Source organism: Neovison vison, chromosome 8 (genome assembly GCF_020171115.1).
Source record: "Neovison vison isolate M4711 chromosome 8, ASM_NN_V1, whole genome shotgun sequence".
In the NCBI taxonomy this organism is placed as follows: domain Eukaryota; kingdom Metazoa; phylum Chordata; class Mammalia; order Carnivora; family Mustelidae; genus Neogale; species Neogale vison.
The window spans coordinates 28,823,229-28,845,206 of NC_058098.1; the positions used below are offsets into that span (position 1 = coordinate 28,823,229).

Sequence of the window (21,978 nt, forward strand, 5' to 3'; positions counted from 1 at the left end):
TACACTGGTCTCCTCTAAGCTTGAGCACAAATTGTCTTGTCGTCTGGAGTTGTTTGGGGCTGGGCAGGGGGGGTGCTTTTAAAGGCCCTATTTTCTGGGAGCCCAAGTCCAGGAAAACCCAAGATGAAAGATAAAGGGCCCTGGATGAGACCGTGATTAGTGGGGAGGAGCCTGACCCGCACAGGCCGACAAGCAGCTTTAGTGGGCCGGGTCCTCAGGCAGCAGGGCAGGGGGAAGGAACAGCCTGGCCCGGGGCTAGGAGGCAGTAATTAAAGGCAGTGCAGCCCATTAAAGATGTTTTGGCCTGCATCAAACTGGTGAGCAGAACTCAACCCCTCTCTCACTTTCCACATCAAACACTTGGGGGTTTTATACACTTTCTTGCGTGCGCAGGTGATCGCAGGAAGCCACGGTGCACAGCACTTGCTGACCTCACTCCTTCTTGCCCCCCTCTTCCATAGTCCCCCCACTCCCCCCTCCTCCCTGATCCAGCCCCCCCCCCAGCCTCTGTGGGCCCCAAGTCATCCCTTCAGGGCACATACCAATAGAGAGAAACTTCCTTCCCAGCTCCCAGGAAAATAAAATTCCTTCTATTTCATCCCACGAGGTCAGACTTTCCGAAGCTTTGAGGTCGGGAATCTTGGAGCGCTGGGATCTTAGTCTGTGGGCTAAGAGGGTGCTTCATGCTTTCAGCTGGCCTTTTTAGGACACAGTTGGAGAAGCCAGGGTTCTGAGATGAAGAGGTCTTGCTCAAGGTCATGGGCACTGGAGGCTGCCAGGTCTCTAAGCTTTAGGCTGGAGCCAGCTCGCAAAGTCGGGTAAATTAGCCTTGGCTTTGAAGCCAAGGGCCACTCCCCTCTTTCTTATTGACCTCCTCCCAATAGCCTAGGTTGATTTCACTCCTGGCAGTGGCGTTAACACGGGGAGACCTTGAGAGGAGTCCAAGCAATCAGGCTGTCTGGGCCCAGAGAGAAACTGGGCCTCAGTTTCTCCTTCTAATTTCCAGGGTGGCTTTCATACAGACAGAGGGGCAAGGCGGCATGCCAACCCCATCACCCCACCCCAAAGCTCAGAAGTCCCAAACTGGAAAGTTTGCAGACTTTGAAGAGGTGGACAAGGTCAGAAATGGGCCAAGTTCCACAGCATGAGCAACTACAAGAGAGGAGAGACAGGTGAGTCAAGGTCCCTGGGCATCTAGACCCTGTCCCCGTGTTACCCCAGGCACCCCCAGGGTCGCCCTATAAGGAGAGGCCCCTGTCTTCATTTTACAGCTCCTGTGACCGGGAGAAGAGCTGGCCTTCAAACCCAGGCCACTGTGGGTCTGAAGCTTCTCTCTCTGAAACTCAGAGCTCCTCCCCAGAGGCCGAGCCTGTTAGTGGGGCGTACGGGAGACGGAGGGTGTGGCACGTTGGGGGCATGGCCCAGGGAGGACGGTAGGCCTTACCCCTGTAGTTACCTCTGGAGCCCGTACAGAAGAGAGCACTGTGGCCCCAGAGCCTCTTCCTCTCACCCAGGATGGGAGAAGATGGCCCCAGATCAGTTGCTGTGAGCCCTGGGTCCGGGCCCAGTACCCACAGCTTATCACCCTCTACCTGGAGGGCACTCTCTTCTGAGGCTCTGTGTTCTCATCAGAAGGCTGCTGGGAGGGTGACAATGGGAGACCACACACCCAGATCCCATTGGCTTTCCTCTCCCCCTTCCTCTGTTCATGCCAGGCTTGTGACCTTTCTGGGCCTCAGTTTCTCCCACAGACCACCTCCCAAATCTGTGTTCGGAAAGCCTCTTGGCTGAAGCCACTCCCACGCGGGACACCCTTGAGGTGCAAACCAGGACAATTAGTGGGTGATTAGGTGTCACTGCTAGGGTAAGAAGGGCCACGCCTCCCTGAGGATTCTGACTGTCCTGCCGGGCAGCACCCCGAGATCTGCCTTGTGAACACGAGGCAGGCTGGTGCTCCGACACACTGTCCGGACAGTCTGCACACTGCACGCCAAGGAAGCAAGAGCAGGCCGGTCCCGGCATGGCAGGTGAGTGGGCAGGGCCTGGGGGCCTCAGGGCACAGGGGGGAGCTTCAGGAAATGGGGTGTCTGTGCGGTGAAACTTTGAGCATGGATCCTTAGGATTGCCTCGCTACACGATCCACGCGCTGTTCCCTCATGTTCCTGAGAACACAGAGGCCATCCCCAGACGGCCCAACAGGGCCGTGGCAGAGCCCTTCCTGGCCTGCAGCCAGGCCTTTCCCACCCACCTGGCAAGCAGGGGAAGAGAGAGGGGGCAGAGAAAGGCCCCATGGACTGGGTCCTCTTCAAATTCCCACCCCGAAGAATCGAAGACAGGAGCAGCTCTGTCTGAGGTGAAAAGAGTTATGTGACCTTGAGCCAGAGAAATTATCCTTGGTGTTTCCATCCTCCCATCTGTAAAATGGGAATTATAATACAAATCATCTCACAGAGACTGCTGTGAGGAACTGATGAGACCAAGTGTGCCAAACGCCCCACAATATCTCACATGGGGCCTCCTAGGCAGCAGACCCAGAAAATGGGCCCCCACCCCGCTGTAGGGCCCAATTAGGGAGGGGCCAACTCCCCCCCACCCCAGGAATTCACCCTCTAGCTAACAATTACTTATTTTATGCCTCCTCTTGCTAGGTGCTGGGGTCCAGGGGTGAGCAAGTCAGCCCACGCAGGGGTCCTACTCTCATAGGTTTTTTGTTTTTTTTTTTTTTCTCTCATAGGTCTTTAAACGACGTTCCTAATTTTATCCCTTCTGTCTTCTAGTGCTCAGAGTCATGTGACAATCATATGAGTCAACTCTTGTTTATTTTCTGACTTTCAAAGGCAGGTAGTTCAATTTCCTTGTCATATTTCAACTTCTCACTCCACCCTGGCAGGTGCTAACATTCACGGTCATCCTGGGCCTTCCTGGCTCTCGGGCTGGGTCCGTCTGCTCACTGAGGGTGGGGGCCCCCCAGTTCACAGCCCAGACTGCTGTTTCGAGGGCGGAGGCTGCTTCTGCCCTGTTAGCCCTGGGTTCCAGGGGGATTGGCTCTGCTTCCTTCGGGATCTACCTTTCAGGGCGCACCTAAAGGTCCCTTTTCCCTAATTATCTGATATACTATCCGCCTTAAAGTTGGCAAAGTTTAATTGCTGAGAAGGGACCCTTCCGGGTGCAGAGTCGGAGGCGGGGGATCCAATGTCTGATCCATTACTACCTTGCTGGGTGGTCAGTCCTCTCTCTGAAGCTCAGTTTCTCCAACTGTAACATAACAGGGGAGACCCATCACATCGAAGTGACAGTTAGTTAGGTTGAATTCAGTGCCCTGGTTTTCTGGGTCTTCCTGGCTTCTTGGGGACCTACTCCTCTGGGCAGAAGGCACCATGGAATCCGTGTGTGAATGACCAAGACATCGGATTCTGAAAGCAGAGTGCATGGCCTGCGTGCTTTTGCTCCTCTCCTCGCTTTCTATGGCAGATATCTCTAGCTGAGCCCCGAACTCTCCCCTACAGGGCCTGGATATGGCCCCGGCACTTTCCCCAACATAGTTCTTCAAGTAGTCCTACCAGCCAATCGGTGCCAGCAAATGAATTGAGACCCCTTCGCCATTATTGGATTATAATAAGCTTTCAGCTCAGAAATTCTAAGACTCGAAGGACATACTCTGGGCAGGTTCCAGCTGAGATGTTCTCACTACTGCCTACTGGTGAGAGAGGCTGGCCACTTCCAACAGGACCAGAAAGGAAAGGGAGATTGGGCAGTGGCCCCAGGCAACTCCCCAATTAATCATTTAGCTGTGGAGGTCAGGTGCTTGTGATGCACACTAAGGATAGGGTCATAATGGGGCCCATTAAAAAACAATTATGCGGAGTTGGGAGTCTGGGAGAGATCACTGGCGTCAGCACAGCCTCCTGGGCTCAGCCCCACTGGGGGTCAGCCCTGGGGCTGGGACAGAGATCTGGGGAGGAGAGCATCACTAGCTGTCTGGTGTCACCCAAGGAGCTGGGGTTGGGAGTGGGTTGGTGGTGAAGACTGGAGTGCCGGCAGCAACTGTTTCCTCCAAGTAGGACTCGTTCCTAAGCTGAGGTCTGGGGCCAGCTGGTGAGCAAGTGAGCTGGAGAGAAGATGCCCTTGGCCGGGTGGGAAGTTGCAGGCAGGGGCAGACAGTGGGGGACCTTGAATGGCAGCATCGTGGCTGTGGATCTGATGGCTCTGGAGCAGGGAAAATGACACATTGACCCTTGTGCAGTCAGAAGAGTCCCTCCTCCTCGCGGAAGCTGGGTTTCTCCATAGTAACAGGATGGACTGAACAGCGTGAGCTAGAAAATGCGGAAAGGCTGTTGGAGCCGTGCGGTCATTTCAGCAGAGGTGAAGAGGGAGAGTACAAAGAAAAACAATATGTGTGGGAACAGGGAAGGGGCGAGCTGAGGCAGTGGAGGAGATGTGGAAAGAGTAGGAGGCCCCCCAACCCATGCACTGACCCAGCGAACTGGGAACCCAGCACTGGGCTAAGTACCATATACAGAGACAGCGCACCCTGGCTGAAGCTTATTGCCTGAGAGTATTTATTGATGGCTCCTCTCACTCTCTGGATTTCCAGGCTTAGGAGATGCATTTTCTCCTTGCCCTACTTGTGGTCCTTACCCCGTCTTCCCAAAAAGTCTATAAGCAAAGTATTAGTCTTATTGCCACTTCTCATGGAAGGCCATCTGAACATCAGAGAGGTCCCTTCACTTAGCCAGGGCCACACAGCCAATAAGTGGAAGTTTCCGGAGAACACTGATTGGCAGAACACTGGACCGGCAGCCAGTGGCCCTTGGCAAGTGCTGACGCTCATCGGAGTCCCAGCACGCATGCGTACTGAGCACCTCGTGTGTGCCAGGCGCTGCTCCCAGCACTCCACATGACTTGTTTCGCTTCAGGGCTACAATATGAGGGGGCGGCTCCTATCACAATGCCCATCTTCACCAGGAGACTGAGGTTCAGAGAGGTTCAGTCATTTGCCTCAGGTCACACAGCTAGTGAACTAGTCTGCGTTTGAACTGAGGTGTGTGCCTCTGAAATCGGGTGCCTAGTCCCAGTGGAAAGGATGGCTGAGAGAGGAAGGTAGGTGGGAGAAGGAAAGGAAAGCAGCTGGAGGGGCCATGAGGCTTTGGGGTGATGGGTCAGGCAGACAGAATGCTCTTATCGCATCCCTCTTTCCATGTATCTGGGGGTACAGCCTCAGGTTGGGCATCCGTGGACCCTGAGCTCAGGCCCAGAACTTGCCCAGCATCTGTCCAAGGGGGGGGCCCGGGGAAGACAAATGTCTTCCATTCTATCCTCAGGACCTCAGGTGTGCTGTGGAGCAGAGAAGTCCTTGATGGGACATTGCGTCTCCCATCCCTTCCCTGGCGCCCACCCGGGGTCGGTGGAACAAGCTTCTGTAGGTGTGTGCTCAGGGGTTGGGGGGCATCTTGTGGGGAGCGGCCGAGAGGAATCCCGAGGGAATCAGAAACACTCAATTCCGCGAACCACCAACAACCCAAACAGGAAAAGCTCTTCTAGACTCATTTCACAGATAAGGAAACTGAGGCCCAGAGAGAGGAAGCAACTTAACCCTTACCCCATGGAGGGAACCAGTGGCAGGAACCCCACCTAGGCCCAGGACTGCAGAGGGAAGGAAGACAGGAAGGAAGGGCAGGCTTTGGAATGTGGCGACTTGACAGAGGGGATTATGGGGGTGGGGGGGACAGGGTGTGGGCAACAGACAGGGCACAGGTGTTCATCCCAAGGGTGTGCCAGGAAGCTGAGAAGCTCCCCTTTTCACACCCTTGTCCCCGCTGAGAGACAGGGAGGGACCTTCATTCATCCAACCAACATTCACTGAGCCTCTACACTGCTCTGGGCCCGGAGCGGGGCTCAGACCATCCAGAAAGGAGACCCAGGCCTTGCCTTCACGGCACTCACAGAGGAGGAGAGAGACCTGTAAGCAAACAGTTATGTCTGGACGTCCTTGATGACTGATTGGAGACGCAGTCTTAGTCTCAGCAGGACTGGAGCTGAGTATATGGAAGAGGAAGCATTGGGGTTCTGGAAGCCATCCCACATGCACGCTATCTCCTGGCCTTGGGCTGCCTCACACGTAGGCTCCCCCTTTCTGTGCCCAGTGGTCCCCGCAAGCTGAGGAGGACACCAGCTAGGGCCCCCTGGGCTGTAATCACCAGAAGAGTTGCTTGCTCGCCACGGAATCTCGCCGCACCCCGCCCCCAGCGTACACAGTCAGCCCACGGATGCCGGGTCATGAGGGTGTGATGCTCACGAGTACAGACGGAACGGGGACCGGAGTGGGGACCTCCTGGGTCAGGGCAGGTATGGCGTGAGGAAGGGGGGCAGCGCAGGATTTCTCAATCACAGCTCTGTGAAGCTGTCCTGGGCTAGAAGGAACAGCTGTGTTCTGGGAGGGTGAGGGAAAGGCAGCATGGGGACAAATGGAGGGGAAGTTTCGAGAAGAAAAGTCTTTGGTTCCGGGGAAGGAAGAACTTCTTCACATCTGAGCAGGTGATGAGCCGCCTCTCAGAGGTACACAAGCAGGAGCTATGACCCTGCAGTCACCCAGAATTCAGAGGAGGGACTTTGACCCTGGCAGGAAGCTGTGAGAGAGATGGTCTTTGAGATTTGGGGATAATGACAGATAATGGCATTTGTGACTCATTCCACCCCTCTTGCCCTGCTGTGATGAGGCTCCAGGAGCCCAGGGATGGGGAGGGGGGCGGCAGGGGCAGAGGGGAGCGGTTGGAGCTGGTTTGGACTGTGAAAGGGAAAGGGGAAGCCAAGATGGGATCCCTAGGTCTTGAACCCATGACCCTCAGCCCAGGGACTCTTTTTAGCTCCTAACCACCCGCCTTGCAAGAATCCCTGGGGCGTGCCACACTGAGATAATTACCCCCTGCTCCCCACTCATCCCCTACAAAACAAAACAAAACACAAAAAACAATTGCATCCGTTCTGGCTTGTCTTCATACAGGGTGTGGCTGGACTTGGTGTCTTCAGGCAAGAAGCCCCTTTCTTTCCATCTCTGGGTCTCAGTTTTTGTCAGTAAAATACAGTATGAACTGACAACCCAAATTTACATGCGAAAGGCACATCACAGGGGCACCTGGATGGCTTAGTGGGTTAAGTGTCCAACTCTTGATTTTGGCTCGGGTCATGATCTTAGGGTGGTGAAATCCAGTCCCACATGGGGCTCCGAGCACGGCATGGAGACTGCTTAAGATTCTCTCCCTCTCCCTCTGAGCCACCCCCATCTAAAAGAAGAAAGGGAGGGAAGGAAGGAGGGAAAAAGAAAAGAAGGTCACATTTACTGATACTATTTAAATGAAATCAAACTTGGGGTCCTGATCCCACTGGGCTTGTTGGAAAATTCCATCCCAGGGATTCCTGGGCCGCCTGCATGTTTCAGCTACCTACTGCTGTATAACAAACCGCCCCAACACTTAGAGGCTTAAAACAACAGCAATCATCCTCTCACTCACAAACCCACATTCTGAGCAGAGCTTCGTGGGGACAGCTGGTTTCTGCTTCATTTGGGATCAGTGGAGGCAGCACATGACCAGAGGCTGGAGGATTTACTTGCAAGATGGCTTGTCCCATGGCTGCTGAGTTGGTGCTGGCTGTCAGCTGGGCACTCGGGGGGCTGGGGGCCGGGGGTCAGGCTAAGAGTCATGGTTCAGTATTCCCTAATTCGGCATTCCCGGCAACTTTAAGTAACCTAAGTACTGTGAATAACCAGAACGGACTGCATATGATAAAAAGTAGCTGCATGAACAAATGACTGGCAGGTTGAAGCAGGTGGGAGGGCACGGCAGATGTGGATGAGACACGTGTCCAGGGCTTGGCCTCACCTCCCTGTCCTCTTCCTGCTCAGGGATCAGAGTCACCGAGGTGGACTGGCTGAGCCGGAAAAACGGTGCCGCCCACCACACCCAGGAGTACCCCGGCCCGGAGCTCGTGGTTCGCAGGGGCCAGGCATTCACCTTGGTGCTGGAGCTAAACAGACCCCTGGAGGACCAGGAGACCGTCATCTTCACGGTGGAGACAGGTAACCGTCTCTCCAGCAACCCCCAATGGTCTAACATCCGAAAGATCGGTCTGTGACCAGTGATCTGAGATCCTTTGGTCATCAGCGCAGACTGGAAGGGGGCGAGTCCCAGTCCCCACAGGTGGGCTGAGCTCTGACCCCTAGAGGCTTTTGATGACCACCTGTTGCGGATGGCCAGCGGGCCCTGCCAGCAGGTGGTGAGAGATGACGCCTGTGCTGGAATTCTCTGCCTGCTAAGGAATCTAGGGCTCTGGAAAACTATGGAAATTCTTCAGGGACTTTTGGAGCCCAGGCTTTTCTTTCCTAGACAGACAAATGACAGACTTTGATTTCAGGGGTGTGGTTACTTTCCCCTAGATCCAGGAGGTGGGTGGGAAATCGGGAACAGCGGAGGTGGACCCCAGCAGTGGCTCGGCGGTTCAGGGCATGGAGGTTGGCATTCCAGGCTTGTCGCTTTTCTGCTTCTCTAGAGCTGACTTTCCTAGGGATGGCCGGGTCTCCTGATTCCCTCTCCTCTCTGCCAGGACCCCAGGCTTCTGAGGACCGCCACACCAAAGCTGTGTTCCAGGTATCGGAGCCGGAAGCGGACAAGAACTGGACAGTTGTGGAGGAGGCGCAGATGGAGAACACCGTGACCGTCAGCATCACCAGCCCTTCCAACGCTGCCATCGGCCGCTACCTGATGAGCACCAGGGTCTCCTCTCGCCGAAAACAGAATGACCGGAAGCTGGGTGAATTCATTCTCCTTTTCAACCCGTGGTGCCCAGGTAGGAGCTGGCACGTCCAAGGCAGAGGATTTCCGGGAAGCTGTCCTAGAGGTGGGCCTGCCCTTAGCGGGGGATCTGGCAGGCAAGCTAAGCGACACAGAGGTGAATGCCAAGAGCTTGGAGAGAGCCGGGATTAGGCAGAGGAACCTGGTAGCAGGTGCTACAATGATCCTGTGCCAGAGGGGTAGGAACCAGTGGTTTTTGGTGTGTGGGGCCAGTCAGCAGGGACGGGACTTTGTGAGAGGAGAGGCCCAGGCTCCTGCCATCAACAGTCTTGGTTTAGTCCCCACTCTGCTAAGCCACCTCCCTCTGTGAGTCTTGGTTTCCCCATCTGCTGTAACCCCTCGAGGGATTACGGTGAGAGGTCACAGTGCTAATGCTTGTGATGTACAAAGTAGACTACAAGGAGTACCAGGGTCAGTACTCCGATTAATATTTAAGAAACGTGAGGCCGGTGTCAACACCAAGCAGGGTCACCCAAAGAGTCAGGATTCCTAAAGGCCCTCAGCCTTGGGCTGGGTTGGGGTGGGTCTCTGCCTCGGGAATGGAGTCCCCAGGTGAAATGAGGCTTGGTCAGAAGGCAGCCTAGGAGCCCACAGCCCCTCTGCCCTCCCCCCACCTCCCCTACCCCGTCCCAAGCTTCCAGGCACCATCCCGCTGCTCTCCCTGATGTAGCCCCTGCCCCAAGCCTGCAAGGCCAGAGCCCCAGCCCATGCTGGGCCCAACAACTGCTTTTCAGAGGACGACGTGTTTCTGGATTCAGAAGAGGAGAGACAGGAGTACGTGCTGAATGACAGCGGGATCATTTTCCGAGGCGTGGAGAAGCACATCCGAGCCCAGGGCTGGAACTACGGGCAGGTCTCCAGGGGCACAGGCCAGATGGAGGATGCAGGCTGGGGTGCACGGAAAGTCAGCCCAGGGGCTCTTCTCTCTGTTCACTTCCTCCCAGCAGGGACAAGCCGGGCTGACTCCTAGAGCACATCTGCTCAGTCACTAGCCTACTATTAGCTGTGCCAAAGCCTGGGCTGGGTCCTTGGGAAGGAGAGGTGCTTCGGGTACAGGGCATCATAGAGGAATAAAGAGCCTCCATCAGGGGTTCTCCGCCTTGTGGGTGCACGAGAATCCCATGGAGGGTTCTTTAAAACACACAGATGGCTGCCCCCTGCCCCCAGAGATCTGGGGTGGGGCCTGAGAATGTGCATTTCTAACGAGGTCCCAGGTGGTGCTGCTGCTGCTGGTCTGGAACCACGCTTAAGAGCCACTGACCAGATAACCAGTTACAATAAAAGGTGTGATGGCAGAGGGGAGGAGGGCATCAGAGTGGTAGAGATGGGGCCGGGGGAAATCAGAAAAGCGTGAAGGAAAACTCCACCTCGGGAATGGCAGAGGCTCGTGGTATCGGGGCTGGGTGTCCTGAGCCGGGCACGACGCGGCTGGGCGGAGAGCAGAGCCCACGGCAGCATGGAGGTGGGAGTCAGGGAGCAAAGGAGATCGTGCTATAGGAGTCCCATCCGCCTGGGCTTTGGGTGCCCTGGAGAAGGTTTGGCAGGGTGAGTTAGGAACCCTGATTGTCAGGCGGAGGAACCAGAGGTTAATCAGGGGCTCCGGGGCTGGGTCGGGACCAGGTACCGGAGAGTCTGGGGTCCACTTAGGGGGAAACCACTGCCCAGCACCCACCTCTTCCTTGCCATGTGGGAAAGTGAATCCAGGGATCCCCGGACCTGCAAAAGATCCGTCAGAGACCAGGAATCTTCATTTGTACGCAAAAGCCCTCCAGTTTTTAAGTGTTGCCAGTTCATTCAAACGTCTTTGACAAAGTCATTTAAATGAAAGAGGTGTGCTGGGGGCCTAGATGTGGCTGGTTTGTTCACCACAAACTTCACTGTGGGTAGTGGGGGGCTGGTTCCTGAGTAGGGAGGGACATGGTTAAGGTTGAACTTCCCAGAGTAGCAGCAGGCAAATTCCCCTGCACGACATAAGGGATCCACCGGGTAAGCATGGTGGGAGGCTCTGGAATACAGCAAGGCTCTGGCCTCTAAGCACAGCCTTTCTGGGGACAGTTTGAGGAGGATATCCTGAACATCTGCCTCTCCATCCTGGACCGAAGTCCTCTTCATCAAAATGACCCCGCCACTGACGTGTCCCGCCGCCACGACCCCATCTATGTCAGCAGGGTCATCAGCGCCATGGTGAGGAGCCCCACCATCCCTGCATACACACGTCCCTCAGCCAACCCCGGGGACACACCCTCTGATTTTCCCAGTTGCCTTTTGTTCAAATTCTCTGCCACTGCCCCAAAACACAACCAAAACTCAGAGGTGCAGAACAGCCACTTATTGTGCTTAAAATTTTATAGATCAGGGACTTGGGCAGAGCACCGTGAGGACGGCTTGTCTCTGCCCCAAGAGGCTCCAGCCTGGAGTGTCTGAATGGCCACCGATGGCTGGACAGGTTTCATGAGACCATGTGTCTGGGGCCTGGGTTCTAGCAGGCGGGGGGGGCGGGTTCTTCGGTTCTGTCCCATGCTGTGTCTGCTGGAGATGGGATGGCAAGCTGGCTTGGTCTGGCCCCTGGGCTGGGCTGGTCAGAACCGCTGGACCTCGCCAGTTGTGAGTCTCTCTCCATGCAGCCTTTCCATGTGCCTAGCTTGGGCTTTCTCACGGCATGGCGATCTCTGGTAATCAGACAGAGCAGCTGGCTTCTCGCCACACAGTGATTCAAAACAGAAGCACCATGGGGCGCCTGGGTGGCTCAGTGGGTTAAGCCGCTGCCTTCAGCTCAGGTCATGATCTCGGGGTCCTGGGATCGAGTCCCGCATCGGGCTCCCTGCTTGGCGGGGAGCCTGCTTCCTCCTCTCTCTCTCTCTCTGCCTGCCTCTCTGCCTACTTGTGATCTCTGTCTGTCAAATAAATGAATAAAATATTTTAAAAAAGAAAAAAAAAAAACAGAAGCACCGTAAGCTTCGAGATGCAGGAGGCCAGGGCCTGGAAATTGACACGGCACCCGTTCTGCCATAGTCATGGGTCAGAGCAGTCTCAGGCCAGCCCAGATTCAGGGAGCAGGGAACAGGCCCATCTCTCCGTGGGAGGAGTGTCGTCTTTATTCTCCTACACACAACAGTGCCTCCTCCTCCCACAGAAAGCCAGAAGGCCCACTGCACGCAGGTGCTAAAATCAGTGGGTGGGTATCTGTAATTCCAAAAAATGTATGAAGCAGATTTCCTTATAGTTGATACTCTTCATTCCTTGAGATCTTGGAGAGATGTGGGAGCCCAGAGACTCAAAAGCAGTGACCAGTTCCAGACAGTAGAGAGTCACAGCCCTGTGGGATAGCGGTACAGCCTCCAAGTCAAAAGTCCTGAACTTGAGGGTCACCCACACTTTTTGCTAACTTGTTGCTTGACTGTGACTGGTTCCTTAAACTCTCAGCAGAACCCTTAGAATACTGCCTGCATCCAGTAAGCATCTAATGAATGCTAGCTGCCTCTATAATGATACCACCAACAGGCCCCAAAACAGATCATTTAAAAGAGGAAATTCTGTAAAATCATAGGTAATTTTCAACAATAGAGTATCCCAACAGAAGGTCGTTGAAAATGATAAATGGTAACCAAAGTAGGTAATTTAAGATATAGCAGAATGCCCCCAGTTTTCAGGGGATTTAAAAGGAAGGGGTGGCCCCCACTGAGTAGGCCATCCAAAGTGGGAGATGGGGTTATCATGATGAGGTCCCGGAGAGGGAAGCCCTAGCGGCTGGTGAACCGACGCCCTCCTCTGCCCAGGTGAACAGCAACAATGACCGAGGCGTGGTTCAAGGCCAATGGCAGGGCAAGTATGGCGGTGGCACCAGCCCCCTGCACTGGAGCGGCAGCGTGGCCATTCTGCACAAGTGGTTCAAGGGCAGGTTCAAGCCGGTCAAATACGGCCAGTGCTGGGTCTTCGCTGGAGTCATGTGCACAGGTACCCAGGGACAGAAGGTCCCCTCACCCTGAGCCTCTCCCTCCTTTGCCTTCATTTGCATACAGTTGCCTAGACTCCACCCCTTTTCTGGCAAGGGGAGGTGGAAGTCTGGTTAATGATGAGAGAAACCAGACAGTTAGTTCCTTTACGTGACTTTTGATTTTTATTTTGCAGAAGGAGGCCCAGCTCCTCCTTTCTTGAGCTCTTTGAGTGTCCCGGAGCAAGTCCTGCGGCCCCTAGAACTCTGCCCCAGCCCCGGGGAAAACAAATGGGCAATTCCGTGGCTATTGTAGGACTTCCAAGGTCCGGCCAGCCTCCGAGCCTATTCCTACGGGAGTGGTGTAGTGTCTTGGGGAGTCCCCCGTGAGTTTGTACAGGGAAGGGGGCATTTCTGAGAGTGAAGCAGGCAAAGCAGAGACACGGAGGGGCTGTGACAGATGTGGGTGCCTGCCACTTGCCAGGCGGGGGGCGGGGGGTCTCTACTACCTCCTGGGGGCTGCACCAGCCTCCTGATTTTCAGTCCTTAGGTGCCTGGGGATCGCCACCCGGGTCGTGTCCAACTTTAACTCGGCCCATGATACGGACAGGAACCTGAGTGTGGACAAATATGTGGATTCGTTTGGACGGACACTGGAGGACCTGACAGAAGACAGCATGTGGTGGGTCCCCAGCCCAACGCAAGGGCTCCCCGATTCCGTCTGCAGGAGGGGTGGCCCCGGGGACACATGACCCAGAGGCCAAGTGTGGGGGGACTTAAGATTTGACTGCCTTGAACCCCAGTTCCCCCTCTGTGGGACTCTGAGCCCTCCCCAAGACTCCCTCTGAGTCATCACACCATAACCTACCCCCTTCTCCTCTGTCAGCAGCCGGGTGCCCTGAACATGTCTCGGGGTGGGGGAGGGGAGATGACCTCCCTCTGAGGCTCCAGCAAGACTCTTCCCACAAAACTTTAAACAATTCATTTTAATTTAGGTTTTGTAGTTTTTTTTTTTTTAACTTTATTTATTTGAGAGAGAGCATGAGCAGGAGGGAGTGGCAGAGGGGGAAGCAGGTTCCCCACTGAGCGGGGAGCCCCACGCGAGGCTCAGTCTCAAAACCCCAGGATCACAACCTTAGCTGAAGGCAGATGCCTCATCAAGTGAGCCACCTAGGCGCCCTAATTTAATTTTTTTTTAACTAGGAAATACATTCATATGCGTTAATATTCAAATGTGCTACAGGGATAAGTCTCCCTCCCACCAGGTTCCAGCCTCCCGTCCTCCTCACGGAGGCAACACTGAGACTAGCTCCTTACACTGCTTCACAGGGAGGCTCTGCAGATACAAGGACAGACATACTCACAGTCCCTCGCTCCCAGACTTTTTACCCACATGGTATCGGCAGGATAACGTAATACTGTTCATCCTGCCCCTACACTTCACAGTTTTAAAATAAAGTTTTAGAAATAATTATAACGCCATGCTCGGTGAGCACCTAGTCTATGCCAGGCCACAGTTCCAAGAGCTGTGCATATACTGACCTGTGTATTCCTCCAGACAGTCCTGCAAGCAAGCTAGCTTTATTAGCCCTGTTTTGCCAATGCGGGAACCGAGGCACAGAGAGGTTAGTAACTTGTCCAAGGCTACACAGCAAACTAAGTGGAAGTACTTGGGCATGAACCTGATCTGCCTTTCAATTGTATTGAAAACCATGGTCAAAACCAGGAAAAACCGGGTGCCTGGGTGGCTCAGTGGGTTAAGCCCCTGCCTTCGGCTCAGGTCATGATCTCAGGGTCCTGGGATCGAGTCCCGCATTGGGTTCTCTGCTCAGAAGGGAGCCTGCTTCCCTTCCTCTCTCTCTCTGTCTGCCTCTCTGTCTACTTGTGATCTCTCTCTCTGTCAAATAAATAAATAAATCTTTTAAAAAAAAAAACACACAGGGAAAATCAGATCTCTAGTCTCATTCCTTTTCTCTACCTCTCTTCTTCCCTTTTCCTTTTCCTTTTGGTTCTCCTCATTCCCTCTCCCTGCAGAAGCACCCAAAAAAAAAGTCTCTTTTGATGTTGGAGTCCCTGTACACCCAAGTGCTATCCAGATACATCCCCACACAAAGACCACTACCTCCTTAAGAGAAGTCCTGGGGTCAGCTGTAAAGATGCCAAATCAGGCAAACCAGGCTTTCTCTCTCCTGCTTCCTTACCGTGTGAACCTTGTGCAGATGATGTCACTTTGCCAGTCTTGTGTTCTCATCTTCAACACAGGAAACCTAAAGTCTGAACTCCTTACCAAGACCTACAGAGCTTTGCATAACCTGACTCCTGCCTACCCCCCATTGCTGGCCAAAGCCCAGAGAGATACGTACTTTTTCTCTTCCTTGAAGACACAAAGATTTTTCTCATCTCAGGGTCTTCTCACATGCTGATCCTTCTGCCTGGAACACTGTTTCCATCAGTCTTCGGATGGCTAATCCTTTCTTATTTAAGCCTCATCTTAGATGTCATTTTCCTAGAGTAGGTCTCCATTGGTTACTCGCTGCTCAGGTGTCTCTCTTTCTTCCCAGCGTTTATTGTTACTTGCGTTTGTTTTGTTTTTCTGCTTTCTCATCTTTACCTCTCTTCCTGTTTCCCTTTCTCCTTTGTTAGAAGGTAAGCTTCATGAAGGCAAGATCTTCCGTCTTATTTGTGATGGTATTTACGGTACCTTGAACAACAGTTTCTTGATACATATGTGTGTGTGTGTATACATATATTGAGATATATATACACTCACAAATTTATGTGTATACATATACACACACATACGTGTATCCACACGTACATATATTTCACTACCAGATTGTATATAGAACTGCTCACCAGTATGGCTCAATGAATGGTTCCCAAGATGGAGCCCCCAGTATTTCAGAGTTTGGGACAAGAGCCTGGCTCATAGTAGGAACTTGCCATCCTCTGGCCTCGGTCCTCACCGAAGCACCCCCCCCTGCCCCAACCACCGCTCCCTCCTCTCTCTGTGACAGGAACTTCCATGTCTGGAATGAGAGCTGGTTTGCCCGCCAGGACCTGGGCCCCTCTTACAATGGCTGGCAGGTTCTGGACGCCACCCCCCAGGAGGAGAGCGAAGGTAGGGTCTCAGCCGAGTGGGTCGCCGATGCCCTGCTTTCCCTCACGCATGCTGCTCACACCCATCCCACCTGCTCAGGTGTGTTCCGGTGCGGCCCAGCCTCGGTCACCGCCATCCGCGAAGGCGATGTGCACCTGGCCCACGATGGCCCCTTTGTGTTCGCGGAGGTGAACGCAGACTACATCACGTGGCTGTGGCACGAGGATGAGAGCTGGGAGCGGGTGTACTCGGACACAAAGAAGATCGGGAGATGCATCAGCACCAAGGCCGTGGGCAGCGACTCCCGCGTGGACATCACCGGCCTCTACAAGTATCCGGAAGGTAAGGGCAATAGGGCAGCCCCTGTCGGTTTCCCAAGGTGACCTTGTGCCGCAGAGAGGCAACCGCAGGCCAGCCTGGGCCTATGAAGGCAAGGAAAGCAGCCATTACCCAGCTCTCGACCATCACTGCCGTGTAGGCAGTGGGAAGGGAGCATAACTAAACACATGGAATTTGGAGCCAGACTGCTGGGTTCAAACCTTGAGTCCTTTATGAGTTGCTGTACTTCTCTGCACCTTGGGTTCCTCATCTGTAAAATGGGGATGGGAGTAGCACCGACCTCTGGCGGGGGTGGGGGTGGGGGGATACAGCGTCTAGAACTGTACACCTGGCACACAGCCAGTCCACAACGGGGCCGGCTCTCCTTATCAGATGAGCCTTCGGACCCAGTTGTCAAAGAAGCTGCCAACCTGTATTTTTGTGCGAAATTTCCCAATCTGAGGTTGTTAACGACTGATTTTAAATGTGTTTCAACAGTCCCAGAACCAAGCGCAGTGTATATGGCTGAGACATGCATCTGGCTCCTGGGATTGAAGGGGGGAAAGGAGGGGTGGTTTTGCCTAGAGAGGAGGGAAACTGAGCAATGAGGCCCCGGGACAGGGAGAGAAGGAAAGGGGTGCCCGCCTCACCATGCGCGATGCCCGCAGGGTCCCGGAAGGAGAGGCAGGTGTACCGCAAGGCCGTGAGGAAGCTGTTCAGCGTGGAAGCCTCCGGGAGGAGGACCCGCATCCGCAGAGCGGGTGGCCGTGGTCTTTGGCGAGAGGACCTCCTGGAGCCCGCCGCCAAGCCCAACATCACCGGCAAGTTCAGGATGCTGGAGCCGCCCAGGCTGGGCCACGACCTGAGCCTGGCTCTGTGCTTGGCCAACCTCACCTCCCGGGCCCAGAAGGTCCGAGTCAACCTGAGCGCAGCCACCATCCTGTACACCCGCAGGCCGGTGGCCGAGATCCTGCGCAAGTCCCACTCAGTGCGGCTGGGGCCGGAAGAAGGTAGGAAGGCCCTTGCCTGTGGGGGGACCCCTTATTGGGGGTGGGGGCGCCGGGGGGTATTTCCCAGCATCCTGCGCTCATTCCCAGGAAAGAGAGGGATGATGCTAAGCATGGGTTCAGAGCCTTGCCTCTTGTCCTCACTTGACAGGTGAGAAAACTGAGCTCAGAGGGGCTAAGTAATGAGATTAATAATAGAAGTCCACAGTCATCTGGTGGCAAACTCATAGGGAGATGAGGTGATCTCAATCTCTGTGAATACTTATACCCCAAATGAATCCCTGCTGGGAACATCTCACAATCTATGGAGGATCCCTCGTCACCTGCCTAAAATCCAGAAAATTCTGGAGCCCATCTGGCTTCCGGTGTCCCATGTGAGGGGCATGGACCAAAAGCAGTGGTTACTAGGTGCTTATGTGAGCCAGGCCCTGTCCTGAGAATTCTGTACATGTCAGCTGCTATCTCCACGATGTTCTCTGCCCTCAGCCCTCCTTTCCTCCTCTCCTGTGTCTGTCTGTCTGTCTGTTTCTCTCCCTTTCCCCCTCACATAACATTCTGCATTCTGAGGATTCAATTAAGCAAAGACGTTGTTCCTCTGGGCCCTGTTTCAGAAGCTTGTGTGTTTTGACAGAGGGAAAACATGTCAAGGAGACATCACACACTTTTTCGCATTTTGGCTTTTTATCTCTCACGAAATCCAAATCGCAAAATAACACTTCCTAAGGAAATATTAACTAACACGCACTTTCTCCTGACTTTTCTTCGTATTCAAAGCAATACGTCTTCATTAAAGATTTTGAGGGCACAGGGAGAGATCAGCTGTGATCCTGCCACCCACCTACAAATTGTGAACATGTTTTCCTTCTTTATTTTTAATGCCTGTTGCTTTTTTGCCAAACACGTCTGATTACATTGGGCACTCTGTGTTTATTAGTACCTCTCTCTGTTCACATTACATTGTTATTTACGTATTTTTATAAGTTCTTCATCCCCATCATTTTAGTAGATGTGTAATCTTTAAATAAATATACAGATCGTTCTTTTGATACGCAGCAGGAGTCAATTTGATAATATTTTATGGAGGCGGCTTAGAATTTGCATTTCTAACAAGTTCCCAGATGATACTGATGCCTCTGGTCCCAGGACCACGCTTTGAGAAGCCCTGATCTCCCGCCACACAAGGAGTAAATGATGTAACACATGTAAAGCATTTGGTGGGATGCCTGCCACCTAAGGAACATGTAAGTTATCATAGGGATTGGCAGGATTATTGAGATGATAAGTTGGAGATAATAACACTAACTCATGGAATTGTTCGAGGATTGAATGAGTCCATCAGCAAGTGTGTTTCCAAGTGCCCAGCCACAAAAGTGAGTAAAAGTTAGCTTTTATAATTATTAATTATTGCTGTAGATTCTCCCAGTCATGATCGACCGGACTAAGGAAGCCCATAAAGCAGTGTAGAGTTTTGACAGGTGGATCTGCGTTAGGGTATTCAAGAAGAACCCACCATTTTGCAAAGCCCTGGGAGACCAAGAAGTGAGCCAAGTTCAAATCCTTTAAGGACCTTTTCCACAGGTTGAAACCTGACACCCTCAGGGGCAGAACAGAAACAGACACACCCAAAGAGCAGTAGGGGGTGGTAGGGCCAGAGGCAAATCAGAAAGAACACACTGTACCCAAGGGAAAAGAACATATAGTGGTCCCCAAACACCCAGATATGACTGGCAGTCTGCTGGGCCCCATGGCGACCCATGCTCAAGAGACGGAAAAGCACAGGCAGAGTGTCTGAGGCTGGTGAGAGACCCAGATGGCCAGGACCACAGGAGCTCAGAAGGCCAACGGCATGAGATCACTGAGTAGGGTACCCGTGAAGGCTTTCCACCTGGGGGGCCGACTAGGATGGGCCTTAATGGGGAGGGAGGGAGAAGAAGCAGTGAAGATTGGCCTCCTCACTGGATTGAAAGATGGAGGCAGGCCTTTGACACCCCCCCTCCTTCTCTGCACCTAGCACATAGTAGGTGCTCAGTAAATAGTGAGTGGCTTCCTGATAATGGCCGGAGAGACTTGCATCTGGAATGATTAGGAAAAGTTTAAACACACCTCCGGGAGTTCTTGGAGAAACAATCTAGTGTCATGGTAGCCAACTGGCTTAAATTTGAATCCCATCTCATCTTGGCCCCTTGATTGACTTTCTGTGTAACACTGGACAAGAAACTAACCTCTCTGAGCCTTAGGTTTCATCATCTGTGAACTGACAATAATAATGCCTGTCTTGGGTTTGTGGTAAGGAATGGAGCCTTCCCTTCCTCCTCTTGGGTTCCGTTGAAAGACCCCTAACTTCTGCCTCTTCTTTTCCTTCCAGAGAAAGAGATCCCAATCACAATATCTTACTCTCAATATAAGGAAGATCTGACAGAGGACAAGAAGATCCTCTTGGCTGCCATGTGCTTTGTCACCAAAGGAGAGAAGCTCTTGGTGGAGAAGGACATCACTCTGGAGGACTTCATCACCATCAAGGTGAGTCCCATCTGCCTCCACCACCCTATTCCCGGCAGGCTCCCCTCACAGCTGGGGGAGAGCATCAGAGGCTGGGGCAGTTGTGCTTTTAGCCCTGGCTTCAGCTCTCCAGGGCAGAGGCAAATGGCATGAATGCAGAAGGATCAATAGAATGATGGAGCTCAGTAAGGGGGTAGGTGGATGCAGGGGGTAGCCGTGACTCCTGCCCATTCCAGGCTCCAGCCAGCATCCTAGCTGGGACCCTTGGGTCTCCTCTGGGAGTGTGGAGGGGGACAATGATGTATGGGAATCACCCCTCCAGGTGCTTGGCCCCGCCGTGGTAGGGGTGGAAGTTGTGGTGAAAGTGATGGTGGTCAACCCTCTTCTGGAGAAAGTGGAGGACTGTGTGCTGATGGTGGAGGGCAGTGGCCTTCTCCAGGGACAGCTCAGCATCAAGTAAGTGTCAGCCTGGGAGTGGGAGACCTACCTTCCTTATACAATGGGCCATGGAGAAGCGGCCAATGGTGGGGCAGGGTGGGAGAGACTCTGGACCCCTAGGAACCAGCTCACAGCCTAGACACACCAGCCTTCCTCTATTTATTCCTTCCTTTGTTCATTCGGTCATGGGTTTGGTTGTATAACTCACCCACTCACCCACCCACTCATTCACATGACCCTTAATCAGAATGGCCTGTTCTCTGGTGACTGTTGGGAATGCCAAGATGAGCAGATGAGGTTCTGCCTGGAGAAGTGTTCTCACAGACGGGTGGTCCTTCAGATGAGGACAGTGCGATTTGTGCAGAGAGATGAATCAATCCCCAGGGCCCAGGGAAGCAGAGGCAGCCCTTAATTGGGAATGGGGTGAAACCAGAGGAAAAGCCACAGTGGAGCTGGCCTTAAATGATTAATCAAGAAGCTTTTCAGGCATCAAGAAGGATGGAGGCTTTCCAGCCAGAGGTCTCAATGGCTGGGGTCATCAGGGAAAGTCTCCTGGAAGAAGAAGAAGGACTTGATATTGTCCTTGGGTACAATTAAAATAGGAAGGGTATCCTAGGTGGGAGGAACAGTGCAGACAAAAGACCCGAGAGAGGAAGCATAAGGTAGTGTCCAGGGCACAGGGAGAGGACAAGCCTGGCTGGCTGGAAAGAATAAGAAGTGGTGGAAGGGAAAATTAAGCTGAAAGCATACTGATAAGGCTTGAGTGTCAGTCTCAAGGTGTGACCTTGATCCCAAAGGTTCTGGAGATGGCAGGCTAGACTCAGAAGGGGAGGGAACTGATGATCTGCCTTTCTCCCATCCCCTTTCCCCAGTGTGCCCACCCTGGAGCCCCAGGAGAGGGCCTCGGTCCAGTTCAACATCACCCCGACCAAGAGCGGCCTGAGGCAGCTTCAGGTGGACCTTGTCAGCCCCCACTTCCCGGACATCAAGGGCTTTGTGATCATCCATGTGGCCACAGCCAAGTGACCAGCCGCCATAAGGGACTGAGAGGGGAGGAGATAGCCCCCATTCCTTTCTTATCCACCTCTTTGTCTCTCCCGCGTGGGAGCCAGGAGGTCCGAGTTCCAGTTCTTCTGTTTTTGCCCTACTTGGTGAATCTGGGCAAGTCCCTTGCTCTCCTGAGCCTCAGTTTCCCCATCTGTAAAATGAGTTGTTCAACTCAGCAATCCTTGAACTTCTGGACAATGACGGATGATGTAGGGAGCGTCTTTCACCTTCAGCAATCACCCTCCTGACTGGGAGGCTGACAGACCAAGCCTCACAGGACCTGAGGCCCATCCAGCTCTGCCACCTCCCATCCCATCTGCTCACAATCACCCTGGCCGACCCCTGTGTTCTCTTTGCTTCTCTCTCAGCTCCTCCGTGCTCTGACCAGCTCCAGACCCAAGAACGTCCCCCCAGCTCTGCAAAGGACCCCAAAGTGTTAGAGCTGGCCCCTAACATCCCCAACACTCCCATTTTACACAGAGGGAAGAGCCTTGCCCACAGCCATAGGGCGAGTGAGAGGCAGAATTGGGGCCTGCGGGCGTGCCACTCATACCATTTAAGCTTTACCCCAAAGTCATGTGCTGAAAAATCATTAGAATTGAAGCAATGGGAGATCTTCCCTCTGTGAAGACCTGGGCCCAGCATCCGAGGGGACCCTGAAGATAGAAGAGGCTGATGGCATCTGAAGACGAAGCCCTAAATCTGATCTCATCATGGTCATCGGGGGTCTCTTACCACCGGCCCAGGGTTGACTTTTTGAGAATGAGAACAGCATTCAGTGTGCAAAAACAC

General features: G+C 53.6%; 1 protein-coding gene across 1 annotated transcript; it reads left to right on the plus strand.

Annotated features, from left to right (window-relative positions):
* The first annotated feature begins 1,144 nt into the window (after nucleotides 1-1,144).
* On the plus strand, nucleotides 1,145-21,165 carry TGM6 (transglutaminase 6). The gene is made up of 14 exons (XM_044262203.1): nucleotides 1,145-1,172; nucleotides 1,914-2,027; nucleotides 7,901-8,074; nucleotides 8,599-8,841; nucleotides 9,581-9,699; nucleotides 10,902-11,030; nucleotides 12,623-12,800; nucleotides 13,321-13,459; nucleotides 15,795-15,898; nucleotides 15,977-16,219; nucleotides 16,864-17,205; nucleotides 19,568-19,722; nucleotides 20,024-20,157; nucleotides 21,012-21,165. Exons 1-14 carry the CDS (start codon nucleotides 1,145-1,147, stop codon nucleotides 21,163-21,165), a joined length of 2,256 nt encoding a protein of 751 aa, XP_044118138.1.
* Nucleotides 21,166-21,978: the final 813 nt, after the last annotated feature.